This window comes from Diaporthe amygdali, assembly GCF_026229845.1.
Source record: "Diaporthe amygdali strain CAA958 chromosome Unknown NODE_1_length_4327563_cov_65_473760, whole genome shotgun sequence".
Lineage (NCBI taxonomy): Eukaryota > Fungi > Ascomycota > Sordariomycetes > Diaporthales > Diaporthaceae > Diaporthe > Diaporthe amygdali.
The window spans coordinates 2,347,918-2,374,452 of NW_026517021.1; the positions used below are offsets into that span (position 1 = coordinate 2,347,918).

The 26,535-nt window shown below is 53.4% G+C and overlaps 10 protein-coding genes across 10 annotated transcripts; 4 read left to right on the forward strand and 6 right to left on the reverse strand.

Moving 5' to 3' along the window:
- Positions 1–133: 133 nt before the first annotated feature.
- On the forward strand, positions 134–1,412 carry J7T55_006286 (uncharacterized protein; the record flags this gene model as incomplete). Its single annotated transcript, XM_053142637.1, has 2 exons — positions 134–916; positions 1,083–1,412. The coding sequence occupies 2 exons, from the start codon at positions 134–136 to the stop codon at positions 1,410–1,412; spliced, it is 1,113 nt and encodes a 370-aa protein (XP_053001052.1).
- A 672-nt stretch (positions 1,413–2,084) lies between these two features.
- On the reverse strand, positions 2,085–3,235 carry J7T55_006287 (uncharacterized protein; the record flags this gene model as incomplete). The annotated part of the gene is made up of 3 exons (XM_053142647.1): positions 2,085–2,306; positions 2,371–2,798; positions 2,896–3,235. The coding sequence occupies 3 exons, from the start codon at positions 3,233–3,235 to the stop codon at positions 2,085–2,087; spliced, it is 990 nt and encodes a 329-aa protein (XP_053001053.1).
- Positions 3,236–4,864: 1,629 nt separating this feature from the next.
- J7T55_006288 (uncharacterized protein) lies at positions 4,865–5,913 on the reverse strand (the record flags this gene model as incomplete). The annotated part of the gene is made up of 3 exons (XM_053142658.1): positions 4,865–5,002; positions 5,077–5,423; positions 5,610–5,913. The coding sequence occupies 3 exons, from the start codon at positions 5,911–5,913 to the stop codon at positions 4,865–4,867; spliced, it is 789 nt and encodes a 262-aa protein (XP_053001054.1).
- A 652-nt stretch (positions 5,914–6,565) lies between these two features.
- On the forward strand, positions 6,566–7,677 carry J7T55_006289 (proteasome subunit alpha type-2; the record flags this gene model as incomplete). The annotated part of the gene is made up of 5 exons (XM_053142669.1): positions 6,566–6,609; positions 6,671–6,690; positions 6,772–6,822; positions 6,884–7,498; positions 7,559–7,677. The coding sequence occupies 5 exons, from the start codon at positions 6,566–6,568 to the stop codon at positions 7,675–7,677; spliced, it is 849 nt and encodes a 282-aa protein (XP_053001055.1).
- Positions 7,678–7,780: 103 nt separating this feature from the next.
- Positions 7,781–8,924, reverse strand: J7T55_006290 (uncharacterized protein; the record flags this gene model as incomplete). Its single annotated transcript, XM_053142680.1, has 3 exons — positions 7,781–8,419; positions 8,481–8,596; positions 8,771–8,924. 3 exons carry the CDS (start codon positions 8,922–8,924, stop codon positions 7,781–7,783), a joined length of 909 nt encoding a protein of 302 aa, XP_053001056.1.
- Positions 8,925–9,983: 1,059 nt separating this feature from the next.
- Positions 9,984–15,187, forward strand: J7T55_006291 (RNase3 domain-containing protein; the record flags this gene model as incomplete). The annotated part of the gene is made up of 7 exons (XM_053142691.1): positions 9,984–10,231; positions 10,293–10,341; positions 10,405–10,654; positions 10,710–12,283; positions 12,769–13,669; positions 13,866–14,348; positions 14,454–15,187. The coding sequence occupies 7 exons, from the start codon at positions 9,984–9,986 to the stop codon at positions 15,185–15,187; spliced, it is 4,239 nt and encodes a 1,412-aa protein (XP_053001057.1).
- Positions 15,188–16,072: 885 nt separating this feature from the next.
- On the reverse strand, positions 16,073–16,936 carry J7T55_006292 (uncharacterized protein; the record flags this gene model as incomplete). The annotated part of the gene is made up of 4 exons (XM_053142703.1): positions 16,073–16,093; positions 16,145–16,256; positions 16,311–16,512; positions 16,567–16,936. The coding sequence occupies 4 exons, from the start codon at positions 16,934–16,936 to the stop codon at positions 16,073–16,075; spliced, it is 705 nt and encodes a 234-aa protein (XP_053001058.1).
- A 607-nt stretch (positions 16,937–17,543) lies between these two features.
- Positions 17,544–18,689, reverse strand: J7T55_006293 (uncharacterized protein; the record flags this gene model as incomplete). The annotated part of the gene is made up of 5 exons (XM_053142714.1): positions 17,544–17,672; positions 17,722–17,843; positions 17,900–18,006; positions 18,057–18,261; positions 18,311–18,689. 5 exons carry the CDS (start codon positions 18,687–18,689, stop codon positions 17,544–17,546), a joined length of 942 nt encoding a protein of 313 aa, XP_053001059.1.
- A 787-nt stretch (positions 18,690–19,476) lies between these two features.
- On the forward strand, positions 19,477–22,161 carry J7T55_006294 (uncharacterized protein; the record flags this gene model as incomplete). Its single annotated transcript, XM_053142725.1, has 2 exons — positions 19,477–20,038; positions 20,093–22,161. The coding sequence occupies 2 exons, from the start codon at positions 19,477–19,479 to the stop codon at positions 22,159–22,161; spliced, it is 2,631 nt and encodes an 876-aa protein (XP_053001060.1).
- Positions 22,162–22,897: 736 nt separating this feature from the next.
- J7T55_006295 (uncharacterized protein) lies at positions 22,898–26,020 on the reverse strand (the record flags this gene model as incomplete). Its single annotated transcript, XM_053142736.1, has 3 exons — positions 22,898–23,438; positions 23,515–23,612; positions 23,765–26,020. 3 exons carry the CDS (start codon positions 26,018–26,020, stop codon positions 22,898–22,900), a joined length of 2,895 nt encoding a protein of 964 aa, XP_053001061.1.
- Positions 26,021–26,535: the final 515 nt, after the last annotated feature.

Sequence of the window (26,535 nt, forward strand, 5' to 3'; positions counted from 1 at the left end):
AACAACTTTCTCGCGACAGGAGCGACGTCACACCTGCAAGCTCTCAACGCGGTCCTGCAGGTACCCACTCCTGCACTCACCATCGCGGCTTCTACGGCGACGACCACCACCACGATGCCCCTGGCCTGGAACCATGAACTTCCACATATCACCCCTCTCCCCTCTGCGGCCGCAGTTCTCCGGTTCTCTCAGCCCAAGCCCCAGCGCCGCCCGCCGCTACAGCCCCTCCGAGCCCGATGACACGAACCATGACACGGTGGGTCTTACCGGCCATCCCAAGATCGAGGTGGACGGCGTAGAGGCCGACGACGAGATGGCCAGCACCACAGGCTCCGACTCGGACATGACAGCCGACGACATTACACAGGACAGCAGGGATGTGCTCGTGCAGCGGCTAAACGACCTCGCCCAGCGCCTCAGCGGCGCCAACGTGCGGACCGAGAACATCGAGGCACTGCACGCGCAGGTCGACGCGATGGAGAAGGTGCTGTCGCGGCGCCACAGGAGCCCGAACCGGCTTTCCTCTGCGCGCCGGAGCGCGTCTCTGCAGCCCGGCTCGCGGCCGAGGTCGCTGGTGCTGCCGACCGGGAGCGACGGCCGCGACGCGCTGGGGATCATGGCGCCGATGAGCCCGTCCTGGCTCAAGTCACACTTCCAGAGGCGCCCGTCTATGCACGGCGAGAGGGACGAGACCTCGGACCTTCACAAGGCCAGCCCTGTGCCGCCGTCGGCGCGACAATACCAGCCACCGACTGAGCAATCGGGGCTCATGCATGCCAATGCGACACCCACGGGCGGTAGCTCGCCTAAGATCTCGTCCGAGATGGCCGATAGCATCGTCATGGAGGCCGAGGCCCTGTGCGCCGAGATGTCGACTGTGATAGAAAGCCTGCAGAAGCGGCGCGAAGAGTCAGATGTGATTCCTTCCCTTGATTCCCTAAAACTCGTCCCTGCGCTGCCTCTCCGTTCCTCTCTTCCGAATTGTTCCCTCGATATCGCACCATTTGCCCCCCTTCCCATCCCCAACTTATCCCTAAAGCTCACAACTCTCACATATGCTGACCCTTTTCCCGCACCAACAGCATCTACACGCAGTATCTGTCCAGCGAGAGGAAGCTGCAAATGAGCGACTGCGCGAGCAGGCAGCCCGAATCGACGAGCTCGAGGCGGCGGTCGCAGAGGACGAGTCGGAGCTCCGCTACCTGAAGATCCAGCTGCGCGGCATCGAGGCCCAGTGCGCGGGTTACATCCCTAGGGGCGCAGACCCGGAGCTGGACGAGAGCATCCGCTCCTGGAAGAGGGACTGGGCCACCCTCAGGGACAAGTGGGCCACTAGGAGGGGCACTTCGTTCGCGAGTGGTGACGAGTCGGGCTCGTTCTCCAATGTGACGAGTCCTTCGACGCGGGGATGAGGCTATAGAGGTGAAGGGATGAAAGAGGGGGGGGGGCGCACATATTTATACTACTTCAGGACGGGATGAGCTTGATTGATACCCATTGATTGATTTTGTTAATTGCGAGGGCAGAGGGCTGGCATGGTGGCCCGAGTATATCATAGATTCGCACACAGTGCTGGGCCCGGACAGGAGTTTCCTGGGATAAAAGCCTCAATCAGCCAGAGATAATTTATTCGCGGCGCCGCAAATTGCTCCGATGAGAGCGTGTCCCCAGCAGGTTGGTATGTTGCGTTAATGAGTTTAACATCGCACATGAGGCCGAGGAACCATTCGCAGGTATCATTGGAAATTTCAAGAGTGACTCCTTGGCCGTATACAAAACATATCAAGCATGTGAATATGAAATCTAGCCCCCTTTGCCCCCGTCCGAGTCTGCTTGGTTGACGTGAAGCCCTTGCTATCCACCATCCAAGGGAACAAAGTGCTCTGCCAGTTGCTCCCAGACGCCCATCCCCAAATGCTGCGTGAACACCACCCCATTGTGAAAAGAAAAGTCGCCGTGAACGCCGAGTCATATTCAGGCCTCAGAGTCTGGAGACACACAATGCGCACTTCCTGGAACGCCCGTGACAGAGGATGCGATTTGCTATGCCGAAAGCTGGGGAACATGTCCCCCTCCGTCTCATCTTACTGGCTCCTATAAGCTGATCTCCAGACCGATGCGTACGGCTCCGCCTCGGTTTCGCAGGTGGGTTTCTTAATCGACTTGGCGCATTTTACGAAGCGTACGGACAGGTCCCCCGTGGAGTACTCCTGGCCCTTCTCCGACTTGTCGTATGAGTTGATGACACGCTGAGGAACGAGGGCCAAGTTCGATAGGATCGTCGGGTGCCACTGCACGATGTGTTCCTGCACAGGCTGGTTAGTAGACGCTCTCATTGCTGCTTTCCCTGCAGATAACAGGTCTGCTCACCAAAGCATGCGTCTCCGCCTTTTGGAAGTTGTAGCTCCTATACGTGGGATCGAACCACGTCTCAAGGAAGAAGCGCGACCACTCCGAATTCCGGATCAGCCAGCTGTTTGTAGCCAGGCCGTCCTTGTCCTGTGTCACCACAAAGTCCACGTCCTCAGCCTTGAGATGGCTGAATGTGTGGATGATGCTGTCAGGCGGCACGACGGGCTTGTCCACGATCATCATCGCTTCGAGCTTCGCCGCTGACATGATGTCGCGCTCGATCGCTAGGGCGGGGTTCATGATGAACGTGTCGATGTCGACGTACCAGAAGTAGGTGGCGTCGGGGAATTTGGTGAGGGCGTGGCGCATCGCGACGACCTTCGTCCAGGACGCGGGCGCGCCCTTCAGGTCGTATTCGCCAACTTTGGGAAAGAATGTCTCGTAGCCTGGGCAAAGCCTGTCAGCCTGGTTCTCTAGATCATTTCTCCGTCTTCCAGCGACACCGTCCGCTGCTAAAGCATCCATCATGTTCTCTCGACATACCGTGTTTCTCCGCGTAGAGTCTCCTGTTTTCCTTCACCAGATCTGTGTATCTCTCACCAAACCTCTTTTCATCCACGACTGTCACTATCACTGTGGGCGGCTTCCCTGACGGTACGTGGTTCGCCATCCCTATGCTGCCGCTCCTCCCGCCGTGCTGTGAGCTGCCACTGCGTGTGAGCAGCCATATTAAACCGATGAGAAAGAGTGCTGCTCCTGCGAAGGCCTGCGATCGGTATCGCCGTGGTATCGAGAAGCCTAAGCCATAGCGCGAAGAGCTGCTGCCGCGGGGGAGGAATGGCTGGGCGTTTGAGGATTTCCTCTTGGGATATGGTAGATGCATTATCTATTATGTGTGTCCGAATTGGAGCATGCGGCGGGTGGTGAGGGGACTTCGGTGGGAGTTGTTCGCAGTCAGTCAGTCAAGGCGACCACGAGAGCCAGCCAACCCCTGAGGGCTGGGTAGCAAAAGCAACGACTTTCCAACGAGTGGCGATAGCGGGCGGAGAGATGCAGCCAACGAGTAGACGGCGCTGTCGTGATTGCAAATGGCAATCGAGAAGGTTGGTCTCGTATCCGTTGGTATGGTCGTCCGATGAGTGAGTAAGCTGCACGGGTTGAAGCACAAGCTTCCTCGTGCGCTGTGTTCTGGACGGGCAGTTCTTCGCGACCGCGCCAACTCGGAGAGCAGCTCAATCAAATTGTGAAGCAAGAGCACGCGACAAGCAAGACGATATTGCAGCACGTGTGTTGTTGCAGCTGCTCGCGAGGGACGGGTCGATCAAGTTGTGGGCGACGTGTTTGGGAAACGACAGGTGGTGGGTTAGGTCTCACGGGAGGATGAGTCCAAGTCCAAATCTAGACGCTCAACGGGCTGGAAATTGCCGAGACTTTAAGCTCGCCCTCGACACGGAAATTACGACGCGGCTTATAGTTGCGTACATAAGTGCAGGGCGTCTTTAATCGGCTGCCCGCTGGTGACATGTCTTCCTGTCTACGACATGCCTCCGCCAAAAAAGCTGGGATGAACCACGATGTAGTCGCGAAGCCGTTTGTCGCATTGCATTAAGGTTTGGGCGACCAAGGGGCAGCCCCTCGAACGAACGGACCCTGGGATTCGGAGTAGTCTAGATCCACACCTACATCTTTACCCACCTAATGGACCCTTAAGCTAGATCGATTGAAGGCTAGGACTAACATGGAGATGCATCCATCAGGTGCCTAGCAGGTCAAGAGAAACTACGGAGGCTATCCCACGGGAACTTATTCCACATGAGCTTATTCTATACAATATTATACCACAACAGGTCACACTATGACACTGTCCTCGAGGACTTTGTGCTAGGGAGGTCGTTATTGGTCTATCGCAATGGCCATGATCCTAGCCAGAACCAGCTACCGCTGACAGTAAACTCAGTTAATGTACATAGAAACATTTCACTTGGGGAGGTCAACTAGAGTGTTACTCGGCACAAGACGAAAGACTCAATTATTTATTTGATTACAATCAAACTGGATGATGATCCAGGAAAACTGTGGGAAAATACCGCTGTATCTCAGAGGCTGTCTCACTCGCTTACTGGCCGATACAACACCAATTGTCTTCTGAAGCCTTCTTTGGGCATGCTTCACCAAGCTCGCGAGCATTACGATGGTAAATGTGTCAGCAATAGCCAGCCTAAGCCTTCATCAGGGTGACCGAGAGGTCTGAAGAGTAGGTGTTGATTCAGACACGACCCAAAGGCCGGCCCGAGAGGCTCGAGTTGACATGCTCGTACTGATCCCATGTTGGAAAATGAACAAGACGCCCAGTATCCTAGGTAGTAACGAAGCTTTAATCTTTGCACACAGACTAGTTGACACAGCGCGGAAGAGCAGGTCCGAGGCAACTTAAGAGCGTGCATGTTGCATTTGATGAGCTTTGCAAAGAGTGATTCGCTGCGGTTTGGGATTGGGAGCGCGCTGGAAGGTCTCACTGGTCCTTCTTGGACTCTGCCTGCGGTTCTTGGTCCTCATCTTCGTTGTCGTCATCTCCAGGAACGTCAATGATATCATCGCTGACTTGGCTGAGGTATCGCGCACACGCCGCACTGACGCCTTTCCAAACAGCCTGTGCAAGGTCAGCAAATGCTCAATTTGAGGCGCAAAGAGGAATTTGGGAGCAGTGCAGACAGATGTGCATACCCCTATGAATGTGGCAACTCCGATGAAGACCAGAACCCAACTGACATTCTCGAGCCTGTCCCTGCCTCTTCCTCGTCTGCCGCCACCGCCTCTGAGATTTATCCAGTGCAAAGGGCCGAACCCGAGAAACACCTTGACGAGGCCCACAAGTCCCAGGGATACAAGGCCCTTCGAGAAGTGCATGAACCAGGTGTTTGCTTCTTCGTCGGGAATGTATTCTAGTATTTCTTCGAATCCATCAAGCCCTCCTCTCATGACGTCCGAAACAGCCCCAGCAGGGTCTACCCAGATGTTGATGATAGGATCGGCGACGAAGCCTAAGATAAACAAGGCCAGAACCATGATGACTGCAGTCAGAAACGCACGAAGAATTCCGCTGTTGAGCCACCTTGACCATCTGAGGTTGGATACTCTGTACTCATATTTGCAGGTCGGACATTGCCAAAGGTTTCGATCTGAAGGCGAGGCTCCTCTCCAGGCCCGGAGACAGCCCTCGTGGACATATTGCTGCGATCCTTTGCACTTGCAAGGACGCATGAGCCTGCCCAGCTCAGGGTCCTCTGAGACATATCTCACACGCGGCTTCCCTCCAAACAGGTTTGGAGTCTCAAACGTTGGCTCGACCTCGTCTAGGCAGATCCTGCAGGTCCGAGGCTGGTAGCGTCTGTGGGTCCGCGAAGACTCCTCCTCGGCGGCTTGCGCACTACCACCATGCGCAGGCTCATCGCCAAAAGACGAGGTTGGATCCGACGGTATCGGTTGAGGGGTAGTCTCCCTAGAAGGCGTGCGGGCGTTATCGAAAGACCATGTCGGTTCGGAAGCGAGTGGTTCGGACATGACGAATGCGGTACCAAGTGCGAAGAAGGAAATGAAAGGACGCTGTGAGTAAAAGTAGAAATCTGTGAAAGAAGTGCGTGTTGGCGCTTCGGAAGTTCAGAGTGAGCAGCTTGGGGTCATCTTCAACCGAATGAGCCGGCTCTCGACCTAGGGGCCGTGCTGTTCATAAAGGCGACGCGAGGTGAGGACTAGTCGAGCATTCAAGAGGAAGTGATGGCTCGATATTACAAGAGTTGTTGTTCGCGAACTATGGGCGCATAAGCCGGAGTGAATACTGTACCGATTGCGCTCGAGTTTTGCGTGAAATGAAAGTTCAGGTTGTTGAGCTTTTCGAGAGCTTTGACTTGACACCACGCATCTCCAGGATGGGTGGGGACCTAGGGTGTTAGGTAAGCTACTACCCCTGTGCCTTTGCCTAGCCTTGCCTGCCCGCCTGCCCCAGGGCTGGCGCCCGGCCGGGGGAGCTACCTCCAGCAGGTTGACGCGTGTGGACTCCTGCCTGGGTGGTCGCAGCTGCAAGTCCAACATCACCGAGCTAGCTTCAGTTGCGGTCGTCCATCTCTCTTCCACCCAAGAACCTTCAAGGACCTCCAAGGACCGCCGAACAGCCCGCCCACCGTACTCGAACCTCGCCAGTGTCTAATTAGCAGTCATGGCTGATAGATACTCCTTCTCTCTTACCACTTTCTCGCCCAGGTGAGCTCAGTCGCATCCCAAGCTCCCACTGCATAGACGTTTGTACTGACACAGAGGACAGCGGCAAGCTGGTGCAGATCGGTCAGTTATCACCAGTCGCTGAGACAAATCGGGGTCGCACATGATGCCTAAAGCTGAACGATCACTGATTTCTTCGAACAGAGTATGCCTTGAACGCAGTCAACCAGGGCGTTACAGCGCTCGGCATCAAGGGTCAGTGCTCTCCGCTCCCATCTACCCAGGCGGCAGCTTTGGAACTGACATGGCTGTGCAGCCACGAATGGCATCGTCCTCGCCACTGAGAAGAAGTCCTCCTCGCCCCTCGCCGATCCCTCCTCACTGTCCAAGATCAGCCTCGTCACCCCAAACATTGGCATGGTCTATTCGGGCATGGGTCCCGATTACAGAGTCCTGGTCGACAAGGCACGGAAGGTCTCACACACCGACTACAAGCGCATCTACAATGAGTACCCTCCCACAAGGATATTGGTGCAGGACGTCGCGCGGGTCATGCAGGAGGCCACTCAGTCAGGAGGTGTTCGGCCGTACGGTGTGTCCTTACTGATCGCGGGATGGGATGAGGGTGTTCTGCCTGAGGAAGAGGTGGAGAAGGCGGCCAAGTCAATCGAGGGTGAGAGTGGGGAGAAGAAGATCTCTGGCAAGACTGGAGGTATCCTCAAGGGAGGCCCAATGTTGTACCAGGTTGATCCATCAGGAAGTTACTTCCCCTGGAAGGCGACAGCTATCGGCAAGAGTGCGACCTCGGCGAAGACATTCCTCGAGAAGCGGTACACGGAGGGTTTGGAGTTGGAGGATGCGGTGCACATTGCGCTGTTGACGCTCAAGGAGACGATTGAGGGTGAGATGAACGGAGACACAATCGAGATTGGTAAGTCAAATTTTCCAGGGAGGTCACATGTACGGATTCTGTGCTAATTCCTATGTACAGGTATTGTCGGACCACCAGCAGACCATCTCCTCGGCGTGGAGGGTGTTGAGGGCGCAAAGGGCCCACGTTTCCGAAAACTGAGTCCCCAGGAGATTGAGGACTACCTTACGAACCTATGATTTGATACCGCCTGATGCCACGCGGATGTTACGATTGTACCATAGAACAGATGCATAGAAGGCAATGGACCGGAAAATGATGCCAATGATCTGTGTTTTGTTGCTAGATTGCTCCCTTGTGAACCAAGAGAAACGAGTTCCTTGCTCCGGCTTGCACTCCAACGACTCCTCGCCCGTCCTTCAAACCCAGCTCGACCCGGCTCCATGATTCTTCTGACTTGCTCGGCAGGCCTAGCTGCCCGTTTCCGTTCTCGCCAATGACAAAGACGTCGCCTTCTGTCGTCAAGACGATGATGTGTGTCTCGCCAACAGTGACGTCCACAATGTCCTTCTCTTCGATATCGATGGGCGTTGGTTCGTCGGTGATGTCCGCTGGAACGGTCTTCCTGCCGGGATGGCCTCCCCAAAGGTACAGATCGTTTCCGGTTGTCAACGCTGCCAGTATGTATCCGCCAGCACTTATTTTGGCGATAGGCCCCGTGGGCAAGTCTTGGAGGGCAGTGACCAGGCCGGGCTCGTCCGCCGGGCTGGCTGGGGATGTTTCCCGGCCGAGACAGGCGGAGTACCGCTCATCGCCCAAGGTATAGACCTGGCCGGTGTGCGTCAGAGCCGCGAAGCCGGTTTCATATGCCACGACTTGTTTACACGGCGGAAGCTGCGGGAATGTCTGACCCTTATCCTGGCTCAGGAATCTATCGAGCGACTGATACCACCGAACGGAGCCGGTCTGATCAAGGACTGCCTGTTTGGTAATGTAAGCTTTGGCGGCCCATCTAAGATTGCATGCCCAGTAGTTTGCGTACAACGGATCCGTTCGATGCCTCAGCGAGCATATGATCTGATAGGAAATCCTTGCCCCATAGTGGTGCGTGAGCCATGGGCAGGTAGCCTGCGGTTCTCGCTCTGCCGTCGACGACCACTGAACGTACTCAAGAGTAAGTAAATACTGCAAGACAGTGAATTGAGGTCAGGGCGTGTCGACCTCCTGCCAAGCTTGTTTCAGAAAACATGCTGAAATACAACTGCAAGAAGGCCACATGACGACGACAAACAACTATTAGACTCTGTCTATTCTAAAGGGTCAGCAGCCTACCTGTAGTATGTGACAAGGATGTTCGCGGGCGCCTGATGGCATCCCCCGTTAGCACGCGGGTAAATTTGCGCAGGTCATCTGGCTCTGCGCGGCTCTCCGAGCCGTGGAATTGAAGTTGGCCCCAGGCATTGAAACCCGATGCGTACAACTCCATTTGCCAGGGTTGAGTCTGAGCAGTCAGTAATATGTGTGGGTGTTGTCAGTGGCATGGAGACTTTTTGGTGAATGTGGTTTGTGCTGCTGGTTTGCAAATTGAATGCCCAGATACTGGGCCAGAACCCGTTCATTGGGATTGCAAGTGGTCGGGTGATTCACCAAGAACGAGCTTAAGCTCGGGTGTCCGCTTCATGAATGAATAAAAGGAAAGAGGGCTACAGGATAATCAGCTATGGGGTAACCTCATGTGGGATAACCTCATGTGGGATAATCTCTTGTGGGATAACCTCAAGTGGGATAATCTCTTGTGGAATAACCCTTCACAGTTCCAACAAGCTTCACGGCCGGTCATACGTCGCGCACACTGAACCCCGTCCCACAAGTAGCACACCAAAACCAGCTTGACCTAGGTAGACTAGTTCCTTTTGAGGAATTAGACCTCCTTTCGTATAAGTTCCCGTAGGCCAGACTCCTGCTACTTATTTGATACAGTACATTTTGATATGAATTATACCAGAGTTTGCATATCAGGATGTCGCTGAATGAACCCTAGCCAATCTTCGGCTTCTCATGTATCTGTGTCTGCACTGCAACGTTTCGGACCCCTGGATGCTGCACGGTAGCTTTCCATACAAATCGTGACTGCAGCCTCCCTTCCAAGTCCTGTCACTGCAATGTATATTCACCAAACGAAGCCATCGGGGTTTGACGTGACTGGAGACGGTTGGTCCTTCCCGACCTGTCAAGGGTTGAGTGCAGCGGCGCATCGAGGAAGGAGTAGGCCTCCTGCATCTCAGAACCCACCGGCCTCGGATGTGCAGCTCTATTTCACACACCTTGCCCCCAACGATGGGCGTCGGCTCGATTCCTCTCTGCTTCTCTCATTGTCATTATGACTGCTGCTCACTTCTCTGTATAATCAGCAATCTTGACAATTTCTGCCACTTCTACATCACCGGGACTGCCCCTTAGCAGAGCGCCGGGTGACAAACGACCCTCTCGCAACTGACCATCGCATTCTGCACTGCCTTCTCACTAAATCCGTCAAGTGACAGTCATGGCGCACTACAGCGACTCTTCCGGATCGTCCGAAGATCTCGATGATGCCATCAACGAGGCCCTGGCGGCGGAGGATCCGTTAGGCTTGTCATGGCAGGCAGAGTCTGAGCCAGACGAAGTTCTCGCAGGGGATTCAAAGGATCCTGTCAGTATGACTTCAAGAGCTTATCAATTGGAGATGCTCGAAGCTTCTCTCAAGGAGAACACCATTGTCTGCATGGAGACGGGTAGTGGCAAGACACAAATGTAAGTTGCCCCACGATGCAGTAGCGTTTCTTTTCGCCGGGCTGATTTATTCTCGGCTCAGCGCTGTCTTGAGAATAAGAGCAGAACTCGAGAGGATGCCCTCTGAAAAGGTATCAAACGCTACCGAAGTCTACCCCGTTCTGCTACTGGGGCCTTGCTAATCGCCTTACCAGCTGATCTGGTTTCTGGCGCCGACTGTGTCCCTTTGTGCTCAACAGTCCGGCGTCATCAAGACCCAGATACCGTCTATACTGTCCAAAATAGTCACTGGATCCGACAAAGTAGACAGCTGGTCCAAGTCCACTTGGGAGGGTGTGCTCTTCAACGTCAATCTGGTGGTTACAACCCATCAGGTGTTGTTGGACGCACTAATGCACGGATTTGTGCATATATCGTCACTTGCACTGATCATTTTCGACGAAGGTAATACGATCCCCAATTGCTGCAGACGTTTTCGGTTCACTGATTATATGTGCAGCACACAACTGTACCAAGAAGCACCCTGGCAGCAGGATCATGAAAGAGTTCTACTGGGAGGCAAAGGATGAAGATAGACCTGTTCCTTATATACTGGGGTTGACCGCAAGCCCTGTGATCAGATCGGACATCTTCAGTCTTGAGGACTTGGAAAATACACTCGACGCAATATGTCGAAGCCCAACAAGGCACAGGGAGGAGTTGTTAGCACACACACAGCGTCCATTGATGTTCCACGTTCAGTACAAGTCTAAGTCGAGGATACTTCGGAACGAGTATACGGAGTCTATCTCTAAGCTCCACAACGCTTTCGCAAACCTAGACATCAAGGAAGATCCGTATATCCAGTGGCTCTGCGCGCAAGGCACCGATCGTTCCAAGAGAAAGCTCTACGACGCCGTCATGAAGCAGGAGACCTACATTCAACGGACGAAGAGGGCATTTTGCCGGAGAAGCGCAGAAATCTGTCGGGACATGGGAAGCTGGGCAGCGGACTGGTATATCTTCGAAGCTATCAGCCGTTTCCTGGACGGAGTCAAGAAGCAAGGTGTTACCAGCCAGAGCTATAAGGATGCTGAGGTGGTTTACATGGCCCGAGTCTTTCAAAACGCCAGGATCGATCCCCCAATGGGGTCCTACGACGATTCAGCTCTTTCACAGAAGTTGCGACAGCTGATTGATGTTCTCATCAAGTACCAAGGCGATGCTAGGGGCATCATCTTCGTGAAAGAACGGGCCACCGTAGTGGTGATAGCACACTTACTCAAAATTCACCCGGCGATTAGCAAACGATATCTGATCGGTACGATGGTCGGAACGTCCTTTGTACCAGGTGTCAAGCAAGACTTCCTTGACCTGGCTGAAAAGAACTACAATATTTCACTGGAGGAATTTCGTGCTGGTCGCCTCAACCTTCTCGTGGCAACCAGCGTTCTGGAGGAAGGTATCGATGTCCCGGCATGCAACCTGGTAGTTTGTATGGACAAGCCAGCCAACTTGAAGTCTTTCATTCAGCGCCGTGGAAGGGCACGAAAGGGAGAGTCACATCTCTACCTGTTCGAGGAGATGGAAGATGTTGATTCGAGAAGAGAATGGGGGCTTCTCGAAGCCGAGATGAAGCGATGGTATCAGGATGAACAGCGAGAGCTGCAGACCTTGAGGGAGCTCGAGGACTCCGAGGACCCTGATTACCCTGATTTGCGAGTCGAAAGCACTGGAGCTCGTCTTACAATCAACGATGCGAAGTCTCACCTCGATCACTTCTGTGCGACATTGACTTCCAGAAAGTTTGTCGACTTCAGCCCAGACTATATCATCGAAAAAGTTATGGACGAGCAGGCGCAGCCCGGCACTCCGAACTTGCTCAAAGCCACTGTGCTCCTTCCCGTATCGTTGCCTCCAGATGTGCGCCAGGCTACGAGTAGCAGGACCTGGATTTCCGAAAGCAACGCTTGCAAAGATGCCGCTTTCCAGGCCTATAAGGCTCTTTACTATGCAGGCTTGGTCGATGAGCACCTCTTGCCACTCAAAGAAAAAGATCTGGGGGTCGAGATTGAGGGCCGTCCTGGCATGACGGTAAGCAAAACCCTAGCATGTTCTATCTCATGAGTGTGATGTTGGCCGTTCTCCTTGGGTATGAAATATCACATACACTATTGGAACAACACCTCCGCACTCAAGAAAAATGCGAAAACATCATTCCAAGACGTCCCGTGGCTTATTATTTCCTTGTATAAAATACATTCAACAGGAAAGTACTGTACAAGAAATTATCCCACGGGAGGCCATCCCACAGGAGGCTATCCCACGGGAGGCTATCCCACCGGGGGTTCTCCCATGTGAGGTTATCCAACAAGAGATTATCCTATAGCTGGTTATCATATGGCGTACTATCCCGTTATTTCCCCTTCTTCTTTCCTTTATCCATTACAGAGATACTGCGGCCGCAAAGCGGACAGTCGAGCTTAAGCTCGCCTTTCCTGCGATCGGCACTATTTTGCGAACCACTTGCATTTGCTGTCCAACTTACTCGGTTGAGGTTACTGACTGAAGCATAATAGGAAGCCAACGCACAGTTCCTTCCGTGGGTTGATGTTGCTCATGCCTGGAGAACGGAGGAAGTCACTCTCTACCGGCACCCTCTGAGATTACTTGACCAAAGCAACTACGTCAAGTGCGAACTTCAACTCGTCCTCCCTGTCCTCCTTCCTCAGATGTCGAAAGTTACCTTGTACCTGGACCACAAATCCCATTGCGTCCTTCACATAGATCAAGGGGTAGTTGTGGAAGACACTGGTGAATTTGTGGATGTCACATCTGCTCTACTCTCGTCCGCTTATAAACATCGCCGCTATGATATCAGACAAGGAGATTTCGCCGTGCAACTACGCTCACCCAAAGGTGTTTTATCTTCAGAGTGCTCAAGCGCACCCTTCGACCTGGACAGTGTGACTGGTAACAGACCTCGGGGCCTAATCCGAGACATGCACGACCATCCATACCGATTTGAATGCGGTCTGATGTCGAAACCTGCAGTTGAATCCATCCAGAAAACCTACAAGGGATTCGATGAAGATCCTGAAGACATCCCATACGTGATAGTCAACAAGTATCCCAGGGGGCCCGGCTCGTTTCACCAACCACTACCTCCTCAGCAACCGCCAAGCACGAAGCCTTATTCTCGAATACTTTCCGTGAGGGATAGCACCATCGACCATATCCCTCTCGAATACACAGAGCTTGGTCTTCTGACACCTTCTCTGATACACTACATCGAACTCTATCTGATAGCAAGCGAGCTCTCACAGACACTTCTGGCGCCACTGGGACTGTCGGATATCTCCATGGTCGTGGATGTGATCTGCGCGACGAGCGCTCGAACGCCGACGAATTATGAAAGGATTGAGTTCCTCGGGGATAGCATTCTCAAACTTTGTACAACTGTGAATGTTGCAGCAACCAGTAAGCCACCTTCCTCTGTGCTATATTTCTTACGGCGGAGCCCTGTGGATTGCACCTTCTCAGTAATTTACTCGGCTTCGAAAAGGAGCCTGTACCTTGTAAAAGCTAACCTATCTGCCAGATCTTCGAATGCCAGAAGGGTTGCTGTCACGTCTTAAGGACAGAATGGTATGCAACGCAAGGCTGTGTAGAGCAGCTTGTGAGTCCGGGCTGGATCAGTTTATCGTGTCAAACCAGCTCTCACTCAAAGGGAGTGGTGGTGATGAACGATGGCGACCTCCCTACATCTCAGACCTACTTGAGCATCCCAGTGAGGCAGCGAAAAAGCGAGTGATGTCGTCAAAAACTCTTGCCGATGTCGTTGAGTCTGTCATTGGCGTCTCATTCATCGATGGAGGGCTGCCAAAGGCTCTGAAATGTATGTCGTTGTTCCTTGGAGAAGGTCAATTCCAGGACTTTGAGAGCACCAGGAAGGTGCTCTTTGAAGCAGCGGAGCCCAAGCATATGGCTCTTCCTGCAATATACAAACCTTTGGAAGAGTCTATAGGCTACACCTTCAACGAGAAGGCACTCCTCGTCGAAGCAATTACTCACCCAAGTTACAACGTCCCAGGAGTGTACACTTACGAGCGTCTTGAATTCATCGGCGATGCTATTCTCGATCACATCATAGTTGAGGGTACGTATGAGCTTGTCTGTTCCTAAAATCCCTTATTCTTTTCCCAAAACAGCGTCCGGAAAACTATGATTTGGGCTCCAATGACAAATAGCTGACAAGTCGAAGAACTCTTCGCTAAAGACCCCAAGGCACTGCAGAATTGGGAAATGCACCTGCTCCGGACCGCACTTGTCAATGGCGACATACTTGGCTTTCTGGCCATGGAGTGGGGTCCCAAGCTGTCAAGCAATGATGTCGTAGTTGACGATGGCAGCGGGAGCGAGGATGAGAATAACGGCGGGAGGCGTAGCCCAGATCTCAAACCAGTCGAGATCACCAGTCCTCTCTGGTCCTTCATGCGCTACCAGTCATTCGAGCTGACTGTTGAACGAGAGGCCACTTGCAAGCGCCACGCCGAGCTGCGCGAGCAGATCCTCGAGGCCATACACTCTGGCACACACTACCCGTGGGCGCTCCTAGCACGGCTACATGCGCCAAAATTCTTCTCAGACCTGTACGAGTCGCTGGTGGGGGCTATCTGGGTGGACTCGGGCAGCTTTGACGCTTGTAAGGCCTTCGTCGACCGGTCAGGGCTGTTGCCGTATTTGAATAGGCTCCGGCGGGCAGCTGTCCATGTCCTGCACCCGAAAGAGGAGCTGGGACGGCTGGCCGACTCTGAGACAGTGACCTATGTGCTCAGGGAGAACGAAGGGGAGGTTGCTGGACGAGGGCGGTTCGGTTGCAAGGTGTTTCTGGGGGACAGAGAGGTTGCGGACGTGGATGGTCTTTGCTTTAGGGAAGCAGCGAAGGTTGTGGCCGCTACTGAGGCTGTGGCGAAACTGTCCGCGGGAATGCTGTAGACAGGCGTAGAAGGGGCGGGCAAGCTACCCTTTTACAATGATGACCACACACACCAGTCCAGTCTAAATTTCTATTCATATTTCTCTCGGCAACGGTTTTATCCTGCGCATTTGGAATTTACGCCACTATATGCTCTCTTCGACCACCCATGTCTGAAGATCGAACCCCAGGCGTGGTTGGCGAGACACAAACACCGCATGAGAGTTGCGGCCAAGAAGGTGTGGCTTACAGCTCAGGACATGAGAACACATTCTCATAAATGCTCATACTTGACAATGCATACGCGCGTGGTGATTGCAGGCCTGGAAATGGCAAACAAAATTGGGCGGTCCGGCTGCAAAGGAAGCAACCGCGGTTTCCAGCGCATGCATATTTCGATGAGTCTTTTGTGACAGAGAATTTATCTAATTAAGTGACAAGATCTGTATGGTGATGCGCTCTGACCTTTGAGGGCACATCAACAGGATAACAGGCCATTCATTCACACCAGTGCTGCGTATGCACATTAGCCATATGCATGATCCATAACCGTCCATCCGTCCATCCGGGCTTCCGACCCAAAAGTCGAGTTTATCGAGATCCGCAGCTGCATTTGAGTGGCCAGGGCTTCAGTCGTCTTCGGTGAGATCAATGGCTTCCCTGCCGCCACTTATCTTCACAATTTTTCTGGGTCGCTTAGGAAGCAGGTCTTCGCCAGGCCCTCGCTTGTCGACTCTCTCCAGGGAGGTATTATTTCCTTTCTAGCAAGATTTAGCTGGCCTGTCGGGACGTTAAAGATACTCAGGGTCTTACTTTGCTGCCTAAGAACCGCAACCGTGCCAGACGATCAATCTCAGGAATAGGAAGGATGTCTCGAGGAGAGGGCTCTCGGGAGCGTGGAATGATCAGTTGTTCTTGGAGAGCAACTGCTGGTTGTCAGCTGTCGTGCAATATCCAGACGTATTTATGAGCATAACTCTACATTTCGAGCGGTATTTGAAGTAAAAAACGGCCAGCGGAACATTGACAGGGTCCACAAATGTGGACGTCGCATAGGTAGTACCTATGGTTGGGACTGCATCAGAGAGCCTAGAAAAGTTGAGCTGAGTATTACATCAACTTCCGTGACACAAGGATACTCACGTAACCCTGTGAGAAAGTGCTTTGCCCTTTAGAGCTTTCTCAGCCAACTGAAGCTCTGTCTCATCAAATCCAATAGTCTGACTTGGACTTCCCGGTAAGTTGCTCTCAATGACTTCGGCACGCCAAACGCGGACACGAATGAGTCCAAGGAGTCCGGCAATCTCCTTGTCCTTTTCTACACGCATCATGTCATCGTCATCGACTGCTGAGGTGTTAGAACTTCAGTTCTGACTGCAAAAGTTTTCGGGATATGTACCGGTGGACATGGTAGCGAACCGGAACTTGCGCATGGCATACGTTTGGCCATCGTAGTCGACTTGGCCCTCGATCAAGACTGGTTCACCCTTCGATCTCAACAAGAAACCTCGGAGCTCTTCGTGGTCATCCAAGTCAATTTCAAACCGGAATCGCTGCCTGTTGCTGTTCAGGTAGTTGCTGTTCGGTGTGACACGAAACTGTACACCAAACTCGGTGTCGCCGACCACCTCCACATAGCGTCGACACTTGCGAATTTCGTCGCCGAAGCCGTCGTCTGTGGATTCCGTGTCATTGTCTTCGTACTCCTGCAACGGCGAGTTGTTGACGAGGACCTTGACCTCCAGACCAAGATCCTCGAGAATGGCCATATTACAATGTATTATGATGAAATTGTAGAAGTAGAGATTAATAGTCTGAGAGACGTCTGGGTGCCTCGCAAAGAAATCTGCAAAGGTTGGTTTGTTGAGGCTCTGGTGTTGGTGAAATAAGTGTGTTTGGGAGGGCCAAATGCTCAGCGAAAATAATGAGATGCGGCGAAAAGTGGTCAGTCGATGAAGAGGTGGAATGGCTTGCTGTCTCTTCAGGCCGCAGAGAACCTTGAAAAGAAAGTATGGATGAAAGCCATAAGGCCGGCCGAAGGAAACTCAGGATGAACAGGAAAATACCACGGGTCAGAGCAAGGTCGACAGCAGCGGCGAGTTTTCAACAAGAAAACACCATTGAGAAGTCATGACTTTTCCATTTGGGAACAGAAAGCTTGTCTGTACTTCTTATCAAGCTTATAGGAAATACAAAAGCATAGCTCGGCAGATACTACAAGTCTAAAAGCCTTAACACGACTCTCATTTCCCTCTCTGAAATGATAATTGGTGGTGTCGATGCGCAAGAAGCGAGGGTGATCGCACAAAGGGTATCACGGAAGTACGAACTCGACAATCATCAGGTCGTTCCTGGTCAATCAAACAAATGGCACCCTTAATCGTCCTCTGTCAAGTCGATGGCCTTCTTCCCACCCTCGATCCTAACAAACTTGAAAGGCTTCTCAGACTGAGGGACTTCAGCATCGTCCTCATTCTTGACTGTCGCAGCTCGTTTTTTGCCGCGCTATAATTTGGTGAGTTATTGACTGAACCGCATGAGACACGACACATACCCTAATCTGTGACAGCCTCTCGCGTGCCAGGCGGCGGATTTCATCAGGTGAAAGGTTCCCCATGTCGGACTCCATGGAGAGACTCCTTGGGCGTCTGATGACCAGTTGCTGCTGGAGCGCCTCTGCCTCCCGTCAGCGGCGAATGCAAGGATAAGCGGTTATCCAAAGATTGCTTTACCTTTCGATCGATACTTGAAGTAGAAGACAGCGAGTGGAGAGGCGCACTGATCTATGTATTTAATCGAGTGAAGCCGCTTTTTGGTAAGTCCAATCGGGGCAGACAATCTAGAAAGTAGTCAGAGGCGTTATGAGACCGTCATTCTGGACTTCCTTACGCTGTTCCATGGGACACCGCTTTGCCTTTAACAGCTTTCTCTGCTAAGCATATTGTGTCCGCTGCGAGGTTTGGAACAGGGTGTGGAGAGCTACGCGTCTTAATTTCGTTTTCGATAATGGTACGATAGACGGAGACCCGAATGAGTCCGAGATCCTGGGCGACTTTCATATCCGTAGCAACACGAGTCTTGTCGTCATCGTCAACTAGAGATGTTAGTCGTTTCCAGATCATCAAAACGAGCTGGGAGCCTACCAGTAGACACAGGAGCAAAACGGAACTTGCGCATGGTTGTGCGTGCCCAATTGTGGACGCCTTCCAACAGAAATGAGTTGGAGCGTTGGTGAATCGTTTTTCTCGCTGCATCACGGCCGCCATCGAATGCCAGCCAGAATGTAAGGGCGTGCTTCCGTGAGTGACGGATCCACTTCTGCCCAGCGTTGCTTCCCGAGGGGACCCCGACATGGATGGCGAACTCGGCATTGTCGATGGACTCGACATAGTGATAGGAAATCTTGGTGGCCGGGCCCCAGGCATCGCCGTCAATATCAGGCTCTTCGTCTGGGTACTCAGCGGCCACAGAGCCGTTGACCTTGACCTTGACTTCTAAGCCGAACTCTTCGATGATAGCCATCTTGTGAGAGTGTAGATGGCGCGAAGTCAAAGGCCCAACGAAAAACGAGTGGCCGGCGAGCGATAACTCGTCCGCACAGGTCAGGTGCTGTGTTCTGATGGGGAGGCAGACTCGTGAAAGAGACGCGTAAAATAAACGCGCTAGCAATCACTGAAGCCGGTTGGGATTTGCCTGCAGTTTAATGTCAAATGTGCATCTCATCGAGGTATGTAGGCAGGCGCATACGATGGTATTTTATGGCTGCCCATCTGCCTTCAAATCGTGGTCAGTTAGGGGGAACAGGCTCCATCTAAGGAGGCAGTCTCGAGAGATATCCCGTGAATCTTGGGAGCAGGACGGAGAAGGACGTTGCTGGCTAGCATCACTGCAACTCAGAGATACGCGCAATGTATGAAACCTTAAATTGTGACTGGTATTTCACATCTGAACCCTTGAGGTGTACTGCATGCACTACATGTCCATATGCTACCGTAGTATGGATATCTCTATGGCGTGTGTAAGAGGATAAGTACCCAGGTACCCAGGTGACTTAAGTAAGCATAATCTGACCCCTGGCCGACCCCAAGTCATGCAGAAGCGACCAAATCGTCACGACCAAACGCAGCTGCTGGTGACTGCACTCCTGCTGATACTATTACCTCACCCATACCAATAGACCTCACCTTCAATAGAGCTGCTCAACGTTTCAACCACCTGCAGGCTGCCACCCCCTTCTCCACCACAGCGATGTGTAGGCCGAGTTCATGAGGCTTCTCCCAACACTCCTTCATCTTGAAGGAGCTCCATCATGTCGCCGGACTCGGGCAACATTCGAGTGTTCGTTCGCTTCGACGATGACGGGACCAACCTCTTCTCCGGCGAGGAATTGAAGTGCACCGTCGTCTTCAAGAACGTAGCCCAAGCCGCGCCCACCAGCGCCGGCTCCGCCAGTTCGAACCATCATCAATTGAGGCCTCCTCCCTCCCAGTCTCGAGCCGCCATCCACCATGCATCCAGCCGCCTGGCCCCGCCCCCGTCCACGTCCACTTCCGGGCCCCGTCGAGGGCATCGCCCCAGCTCCTCCATGAGCGCCCCCGTCACAAAGTCCTCGCGCAGCCGTGCAGGCTCCATCCAATGGCCGCCTCCATCCCAGTCTCCAGAAACACAATCGAGTAACGGCCATGGCCATGGCCAGGGTCATAGTCATAGGCGATCTGTGTCAATCGTTTCCATCGGGTCCGTCAACTCAGTCGACAGTCATGCGACGAGCAACGCCGGCTCAACTTCCTCCCGGCCAAGCCGTGGCCATGGCCGGTCCGCGAGTCTCCAAATAGTTTCTCGCGGCTCGGTCATGTCCGGCCCAAGATCTGGTTGGTGACACTCACTATAGGAGCATGGGACCTCGTAGCGCTGACTTGCCGTAGCTTCACACCCCCAGCGACCTTTCAATACCCCGACCTCACCTCTGTACAATGCGTCATATCCACCGGATCGAGGCTCTCCCTTCCATCGGCCCTCAGGGGCATCCACCGTACCAAACACTCCTGGCATCGGTTCCCTGAGTTCTCCAAAAACGCCTTCAGCCGCCTTGTCAGAGTTCAGATTCCCGATGGGCCCCTCGCCCCTGGCGGATCTGCCCGTTGGTCCTATCAAGACTGCACCTGAGACTAGTTCGAAGGCCTCTGCCACGCCTCTTGGCGAGCCCGCGAATATACCGATGCGCCCGAAAGACCCAATACCGATAATCAATGAGCAAATCACCACCCCTGCTGCTAGAGTCTTGTCAACGAGCAGTATAACTGGCACGCCAAGGAGCAGTGGAGAGTTCTATTCCATGAGCAACAACTCTACAGAGACTCTGGCCTCCGAATATGTATTACACCAGCCCTTGAGAACCCATGGGCGGCCACCGCACCTGCGTCAAAAGTCGACTTTCTCCCCTCAGAAGGCCAAACGACCCGAAGCTCTAATGATGGGATATGCTCAGATTCAGGGTTCTTTTACACTAGATGGCTCCTTGGTCAGTCTCGCGCCATTCGAGCAGGTCAAGCGGAAGGCAGTGGTAGGAGGGCAGGGAGGTGGTGTTGTTGGCATAGAAACCTCCAAAAGGGAGAACGGATTCATGCGTAGCTTTGGCTGGGGCAGCTTTACCAACTCGTTGGGAGAGCTATTGGGCGCCGGCGAGCTGAGCAGCATCAAGGAGATGCGCGGGATTGCCAGCTCCAAATCTGTGCCTTTACTATCTACGCCGCAGTCCATATTGTTTGTGGATTTACAATTGGCTCCTGGGGAAAGCAAGGCTTTCGAATATTCCTTTCGATTGCCTAAGGGCCTACCTCCAACACACAAAGGGAAAGCCATGAAGACATCATACAGTCTCGTCATAGGAACACAACGCCCCGGCGGCACCAAAGAGCAGCAAGTCAAGTCGGTCGAGATACCCTTCCGTGTGCTGGGAAGTGTCAACAATCATGGCGAGATCCTTGGGCACGACCTCATGTCTCCATATATCATGTTGCGAGACCAGGCTCGAATCCGAACTCTCAATATCGGGGACGGCCTATACATCGACAGGAGATCTAGCGTGACAGAGGCGCGGGACAAGACCGGCAAAGAGACAAACCCGGAATCCACGATGAACGGATTCCTAAACTACGTCGACGAGCTAGTGAACAGCTCTCGTCATGGCTCAGGTGCAGGTTTATTGTCGCCCACTGCTGTCACGGGGTCCAGACGGCCATCGCTTCATGAAGAGGTAAACAGCGCCAAGGACGCCATTGACCTAGCCATCATAAGGAGTAATCTCACAGCCGAAGGCCAGCAAAGCACCAACCGCTTTGAAATAGCTCGCAACGGCCGTAAAGTCGGCGTCGTCATGCTTGCGCGGCCAGCATACCGCCTGGGCGAAGTGGTGACTATGGCAGTCGACTTCTCGGGCGCAGAGGTGCCTTGCTACGCAGTCCACGCAGCGCTCGAAACGTCTGAAAGGGTGGACCCTAGTCTGGCCATGCGCTCTGAGGCAAGCATCCATCGCGCCTCAAGAAAGGTACATGTTTCCACATCCGAGGCGACGCTTTTCTCCCGGCGGATGGTGTTTAATCCCACAATACCAATTACCGCGACGCCGGAATTTGTCACAAGCGGCATCAGCCTGGAATGGAAGATCAGACTGGAGTTCGTTGTACCGTCTCAGGATGTGGAACCGCAACCGGTAGAGGATCAAACTCAGGAAGACTCCGACCAGGAAGGTGAAGAAGGGCAGGAAAGACGGCTCATGCCTGCGGAGAAGTCCAAACCACACCAGCAAGGGCCTCACCCGCTCTTGGAGGAGATATCTCGCGATGACCGCGGCGGCCTCATCCTAGTAGCGGCGGAGAACCTCGCCTGTGAGAGCTTCGAGGTTGCCGTGCCGCTCAAGGTGTACGGTGCTGTGTGCAAGGGGCTGGAAAGGCTGGAGAGGGATGAGGCTCTAGAGGAAGGGCTTGTAGTATAGCGGATGCACCGCATTTGATGGCGCACATGACAAAACGGGGGAATTGAAGTGGGACTATGCATAGACACAGATGACATGGCAAAATTTGATGGATGTTTTCACTGTGGGATAGATTCAATCTATACAATGACTTAAGTATGACAAAATTGGCTCCAAATGCTCATCAGTATCAGTGCAAATTGCAGCTCCTTGTTGAGTTCACAACAAACTGTTGTTAAATAACTCCCTCCAATATCTTGGACTTGGTACAACTTTAAGGATCCATCGGGCGCCTTCACATCATTTTATCACGCTTTGGAAGAGATAGGTTGTTTGCCCTGTCAGAACTTTGCATTCCATCCGCAATCATTGTGTGAATGTTTGATCTTTCGTGTCTAAGGCCGCGCCAAATTGGCCTTTTTCACAGATATCCCCTACTTCACAGGACGCTCGGTATTTCCTGCGCATCGCAAACCCCGTTTTTACGTTTATCTCTTTTACATAGGAATACCGTTGATGCCAACCCACGCCGGAGCCGCAAAGTGAATATGTTCCCAGTCAGACCGTTCTCTCTTCTCGCCGGTAAAGATAGAGGAAACTCCGCCAATTTGAATAAAGACAGCCTGATATGTGTGAACCTCAACCGATCATAACCGGGACGCCTTGCCGAGACATTTCGCCGACTAGCCTCACTGAAACAAAGGGAAATACAAATTACGTATTGAAACAATTACCAAGAACTGGTGGGTTCGCCTCCTCAACCCGAGGCCTTCCTCGCCCCCTCGCCAGCTGTCCGCGGCCGCACGCGCTCAATATCGAAAGTACTCGAAGGCGTCAAAAGAGTAGGGCTGTTCTCCCCACTCCTGCCGCCCCAGCCCCCGTTGAACTGGGCCTCGGACAGCCGCAGCCTCAGCCGCTCGTCAAGCATGCTGACCAGCCTCTCGCTGTACTGGTCAAGCAGCCCGCTCAGCACGGACTCACTGACGGACTGCTTGTCTCTGCTCACCCTGTCGCCCAGGGCGGTAGCCGTCAGGCGCAGCTCGTTCTCGAGCTCTGACATCATCTCGAACGAGATTGGCTCAGCAGACGACAACTTACTGCGGTATGTGCGCAATTGTCGGCAAGTCTGCTCGGTTGCCGTTTGCAGGGAGCCGGCTCCATAAGACGAACGCAGGCTAATCGCGCTGGACTTCTTCCGCGCCGTGGGGTGAGATGGAGTGGCGCCGAGAGCTGGAAGAGATGGCCTTCTTGTAAGACGTGACGTTGCCGGGCTCTCTGGCGACGGGGGTTCGCCAGACCTACTAGATGAGGTGCGTCGAGCCGGTTTGTCTTCCGTTCGCGAACGAGACGGGCTGGTATGGGTAAATTGCGTACTGGTCGGTGTCTTGACTGAGGATGAGGATATGTTTTGTCGAGATTTTCGATGACGAAGTGATCTGGGCGGTGATCGCCGGCCTCCCGAAGAAGAAGGCCTTGGGAATTCAGCCAATTCAGCCTTTGACAGAACACGTCGTAATACTGGCCGGCTCGAACCCCCTGTGGGCGAGGGAGACCTACTCCTGGCCCTCAGATCGGGATCTCTCAAATCCAAGGCCCATATCATGATCGTCCCATCGCAACCTACACTGACGACTTTGCGGGTTGCCTCTCCATTGTCCACTAACGTGACACCATTGATCGACTCCGTGTGGCCCCATTCACGGTCCATGAAAACCCCACTTTGAGAATCATACACCCTGACAGACTTGTCTGTGTTGGATATCCCGAGAACAGTGGGGATCTCGTCACCTCTGGACTGGCCAAAAACGAGCGAGTCCACCACGGCATTCTCGGTGGCGTTCTCATCTGTGCATTTGAATGTGCTCATTTGCCGGCCACTATCAAGCTCGAAGCGACCAATAGACCGATCCAGGCTGGACACAAAGATCGATCTGCAGTCGGAATCCAACACCATGGAGACGGGGGATGCCTTGAGCGAGATAGACCGGCAGTAAATTGCCGCTAAAGAGTCTGCGTCTCCTTGCTTGCTGACCAGCTCGTGGACCTGGATATTGCGATCCTGGGAGCAAGTAATAACTCTGTCATCTGAGGACAATATCAGGTGGGTCACTCTGGCCGGGAACTCCAGCGTCTGCAAGAGATCGAATGAGCCATTAGACAACCGCTGGAAGATTTGGACAGTGCGATCTCGTCCGCACGTAGCGACAATGGCCTTCGAAGCATCGCTTTGGAAAGCGATGTGCGTTATTTCGGATGAATGAGCCTTGGTCTCCAGGAGTTGTTGACCTGTTGAGCGGTCTGTTACTCGAAGTATGCCCGCCCTATCGCCAGAAGCAAAAATACGTCCACTGGCGTCCGCCTTTACAACGCACAACTGGTTCTGTGGGTCCATATCATTGCTCAAATGACATTCGTTCACAGGGATGTCAAAACTGTGCTTGACTATGCCATCCAGGTCCCAAAGAAGGACTTTTCCAGCCTTTGACCAGGTGAAAAAGGCAAGTTCCATCTCGTCAGACGCGGTGAGTGGTTGAACGCCAAGCACAGGATCGTTCTGTCCTGCAAGCCTGATCGGTGTCGACGCCTGGGCAGACTTGCAGGGCAGGTGGTTTGCCTCCCAGATCTCAATGGACCGCTCTGAGTCTATCGTCACAAGCTGGTCTTGTACAACGCCCATGACGGCGAATCCGCTCAAGCCTGATTCCCCCTTGGCGAGACTGGGTGCAGAAGTCGGCGCAGCCTCAGCATTGAGTGTCTTAACGTCGAGGGTGACAAACTGGCCATCCTTGCCACCCAGCAGTGCGACTGAGCCACGTCTCGTGCAACAAGTGACGGAGAACCCCGTCTCGGCTGCTCGTGTAAGCTTTATCTGCCCACTACTGTCGTCCAGAACACACACGTCGCCAGCATCGGAGCAAAGGAGCGCGTGAGTCTCGTCGAAGGGTATTGCGCAAGTGAAGCTGGCCTCCAGCAAAGACCCAAGCAAGACATTTCTTCCAATCAAAGTCTTTTGGGCTTCTTGTGGTGTCAGGGTCCTCTTCGGGGGCGAGGGTGGTCGCTGTACCTCATCGACCACTTTCCAGGCCTTCACATGTCGAGTCCCAAAAGTTATCACCGTGCTGCCTAGCCATATCATCCCATTGACTTGGGCCGTGCAGCGATTTTGTTGGAACAGTCTAGCAGATCCAGTCCTCGGATCGATCTTCCAGATGAAGAGGAAGCCATCATTAGGATCGCCGAGGGAGGCGAGGAACTTGCCATCCGGAGACCATGCCACCGCTCGTACACCGAAGGCGTGCTCATTTATCGAAACCAGAGGCTGATCAGAAGACGAGCCTTCCTTTAAAGTGAAGATGAGGACCCTGGGAGAATAACCCGTCTCGCCGACAGCCAGAAATCTTCCGTCCCTGCTCAAGGATACGCATGTCGCAGCCTTGATGCGTTCGCGACTGGTCCATGTTTTCGCCGCCGGTGAGTCGCCCCAATCGGACGGTGATGAGTAGGAGGAGTCTCGCGGAGCGGCTGCTACCCTGTTCCTTGCATCGTTCGCCTTAGGAGTTGCGTAAGGGCCAGAGGAGCCGTGTTGAACCGGGGCGACGCTAAATACAGGTACTGCTGCAGGTCGGGCACGGTAGAAACGTTGACTGTATTTGTTGCCGTCGATGTCCGCCACCACAACAGCTCCTCCTGCTATATAGCAAAAGCTTTGCTCGACCGAGTCAAAGCCGGTGGGCGAGGTGCAAGTCGTACCAATCACTCTCTTCAGAAACAAGCACGGCTCCTGGGCCTTTCCTCGGCTCGGAAATCTGGAGTTTGGCGAGGTGGATTGAGGGTTTGAGGATGCCAATTTGAGATGGCGATTCGAGGGAGTGGATGCCATGGCTGAAGGACTGGTGGGGTGTCCGTCCTTCCTTGTCTTACTTCGGGTCATGGACACGGCATCCTCTGTAGGATTAAGGACGGCACGGAGCTCGGAGTTGAGTCGGCGCGTAGTTGATTAAGTGAAGCAAAACTGGGTGTCTTGTTTTTTGCTAGAAGCCCGATGGCAATAACGTAAGAAAAGCTAGGAGCCAGGCTTGAGGAGCAACGCAGAGGCAGGCTAGAAAGCCTATGTATGAAGCAGGTCAGCGGACAAGGTCCGTTTGTTCGAGGAGCTCCAGGGAGCTGTGACTGCTGATGTGTACAAGTCTCCAATTTACCGAAACGTCGACACTCTATTTACGTACTGTACAATGGGGTAAAAGGAGCGGATGGAGCTTCGACGGCTCCCAGACAGTGGCAGAATTAGTCGGCAAGCGCGATTGAAGGCATCGAGGAAAGACGCGTCGAGGAGCTGCTGACAAAACGGCAGAGAAATTAGAAGCTCAACAGAGTGAGGAGGGCAGCCACAGCCAA